General features: G+C 33.3%; 1 protein-coding gene across 1 annotated transcript; it reads right to left on the bottom strand.

Moving 5' to 3' along the window:
* Window positions 1–1,605: 1,605 nt before the first annotated feature.
* LOC125077091 (carbonyl reductase [NADPH] 1-like) lies at window positions 1,606–2,611 on the bottom strand. Its single transcript, XM_047688889.1, has one exon. The coding sequence runs from the start codon at window positions 2,582–2,584 to the stop codon at window positions 1,721–1,723; it is 864 nt and encodes a 287-aa protein (XP_047544845.1). The 5' UTR covers window positions 2,585–2,611; the 3' UTR covers window positions 1,606–1,720.
* Between the last annotated feature and the right edge of the window lie 61 nt (window positions 2,612–2,672).

The following is a 2,672-nucleotide window of genomic DNA, read 5'->3' as shown; positions in this document are numbered from 1 at the left end:
CAGCCGGGAGTACCTATGCGAGCATATGGATTATGCAAATGGCAAAACGCACAGCTGTCTCTCGCATAAGTTTTACACGCGGTCTATATAACCGGCGACCCAGTGCTATGCGCTTTTACTCGGGAACGATTTTTTCATTTACTAATTTCTTTAAATATAGATGTCGGAAGAGTTTTATCTGTATAAGCCTACATACACGGATTGTATAAGTTCTACGTTGTATTTTCATGTCTTGTTTCATTATGTCATCTCTAATTTTGTTTTGCAATAAGTATACAAATTAATAAGTCGGTAAGAAATGAAATATGATAATTATGAAAGATAATATCTTATACAAAATGCATTAAATGATAATTTTATTATTATATTATATATTGTTTTATGTAATATGATTTATTACTAGTAATAAATAATAGTACTAAACTAGCTGCCTTAGCTTCGCACGGGTAAAATAAGGCTCTACTTTCAAATTAGATTCCAAGTTTCACCCGCACCACCTAGATGTCCGAAAATCTACACTTTGATTTAAGACATTTTCTGCCACGCACAACCACTATGTGGAATCAGCTTTCGCCGGCGGTTTTTCCGAACCAATACTACTTGGCAACCTTCAAGAAAAGAGTGTACTTAAAGGCCGGCAACGCACCTGCAAGCCTGCATAATTATCGCCTTACTTCAGGCAATCAAACACACAACTTTAATGAATTATAGGTCTAAACCTTCCACGTTCATTGGTGAACATCATATGAAAACCCATTGAGTTTATCGCGTTCAGACAGACAGACTTGGCGTGATTTTAATAATTATTTGTAAATTAATATGTAGTGATTGTTTATCGGCTTAATTTAAAACCTTGACTCCATTATCTATTTAGACAGCAGTAGACATATTACTTCACGTATTTATATATTGTGAATATTCTGAAAATAAATAAAAAAACGAACTATTGAAGATGAATGAAAATGTCGATAAGTGTGTCTTGATCAAACAAATTTAAATAATAATTGTTTAATTTCTTACCCATAAAAAATAGATAGAATTTGTTATAAAATAAAAAAAACAGTCCGTCTCTGAATTTATAATGTAAATTACGCAATTAATATCTGTCAACGTTTATCGCTGCGCTGTGCTTCTACGTGTCAACGATTAAAATAAATGATATTTATAATACCTAGATGAACTCGCTTCGCCTGCATTAGGGCGCAAATTTTACTAACAAATAATCAATTTGTCGCAATCGAACCGAAACGATATCGTTGTCGTTCACCCGTTTTCCTACTAACACAATGATCTGGCAACTACATTTTAGTTTATAGGTTATGTCGAAGTTGAATCGGAATATTAATGGGACCGTATCATAACCGATATAAATTTATGTCCTAATTTACCTCTTGAAAATCAAATCTAAAAATCGTACCAAATTCCTTAAAAATCAGCATAGTTTAGCTGTGAAAGGTTACTTTCACATTTATAATATCAATATTAATGAACTCCTACTGGGGGCAAACACTAAAAAACCTTAATTTATTAATAATAATTCGTATTTATTCCTCGACAAAAGTGTGTAAAAACAATATAAAAAAAATATAAAGCCAATCAGAAGAATGATAATTTTATTTAATATGAAACAATGTTTATTTATTTATTAACACTGACAGCAAAAGAAAACAACGTATTGATAATTAATTATTTATACAATGTTAAGCAATATGATTGTTTTTTAATTAACAAGAGTTTTAATCTTAAAATAGTAATCAGCATTGTAATCGTACCAGTCCAGAACTTTCCTGTCAAACCAAACATACGCTCCTTTTAATGTTTGTGGTGCATCAAGAACGAGGTACATTGGAGTCTCGGCGGCCTGGTCTATACTGTAGAAGCCTACGCCGGTTGTCATGTCTGTTCGCACCAATCCTGGATGCATAGAATTGACAGATATGTTTCTACCTTCCAGTTCCTTTTGCTGTATCATTGTCACGGCACTTAGACACATCTTAGCCACCCTATACGCTGCAACAGTGCCACCATCAGCGAAGTCTTCTGAATTAAATGTACCGTTTTTCTTTGATTCCAGAAACCAATCGACGAATTCGTATAAATCTTCAATTTTTAAATCTTTTTTGGATAACCTCTCAATCCAAATTTTATTTCTTAAATTGGAAAGGTGACCACAGTCGCTGGAAATGTTGAGGATACGGCCATTGTTTCTAACTAACGGATAAATTAATTCTTGTATTGTAATCACACTCTTGAAATTAATATCTATAACATTTTTGCTATTTTCGTAATTAGACGAGCGCAAATCACTATCGACGATTGCTGCGTTATTTATAAGAATATCAAGTCCTCCATGATTATCTTTGATATGATCTCTGAATCGTACAACACTGTTTCGATCTGCCACATCTAGTTGATGATATTTTGGGTTCAATCCTATTTTATTTAGCTCTGCTAGAGCTGCCATTCCTCTTTTATCATCTCGAGAAGTTAAATAGACGACTCCATCGAATCTTTGGCACAGGCCCTTAACAATGGCAAATCCGATGCCTTTATTAGAACCTGTGACCACAGCAACACGGGACATGTCTGTTGCAGTAAAAAATATTTTCAAGACTAATAAAATTATCGCTAATTAAAGATAAATAATATTATTATGAACGCGTAACGTTGTA

Source organism: Vanessa atalanta, chromosome 3, assembly GCF_905147765.1.
Source record: "Vanessa atalanta chromosome 3, ilVanAtal1.2, whole genome shotgun sequence".
Taxonomy (NCBI): domain Eukaryota; kingdom Metazoa; phylum Arthropoda; class Insecta; order Lepidoptera; family Nymphalidae; genus Vanessa; species Vanessa atalanta.
Note: the sequence above shows the minus strand (reverse complement) of the source record. Positions and strands in the feature narration are given on the sequence as shown.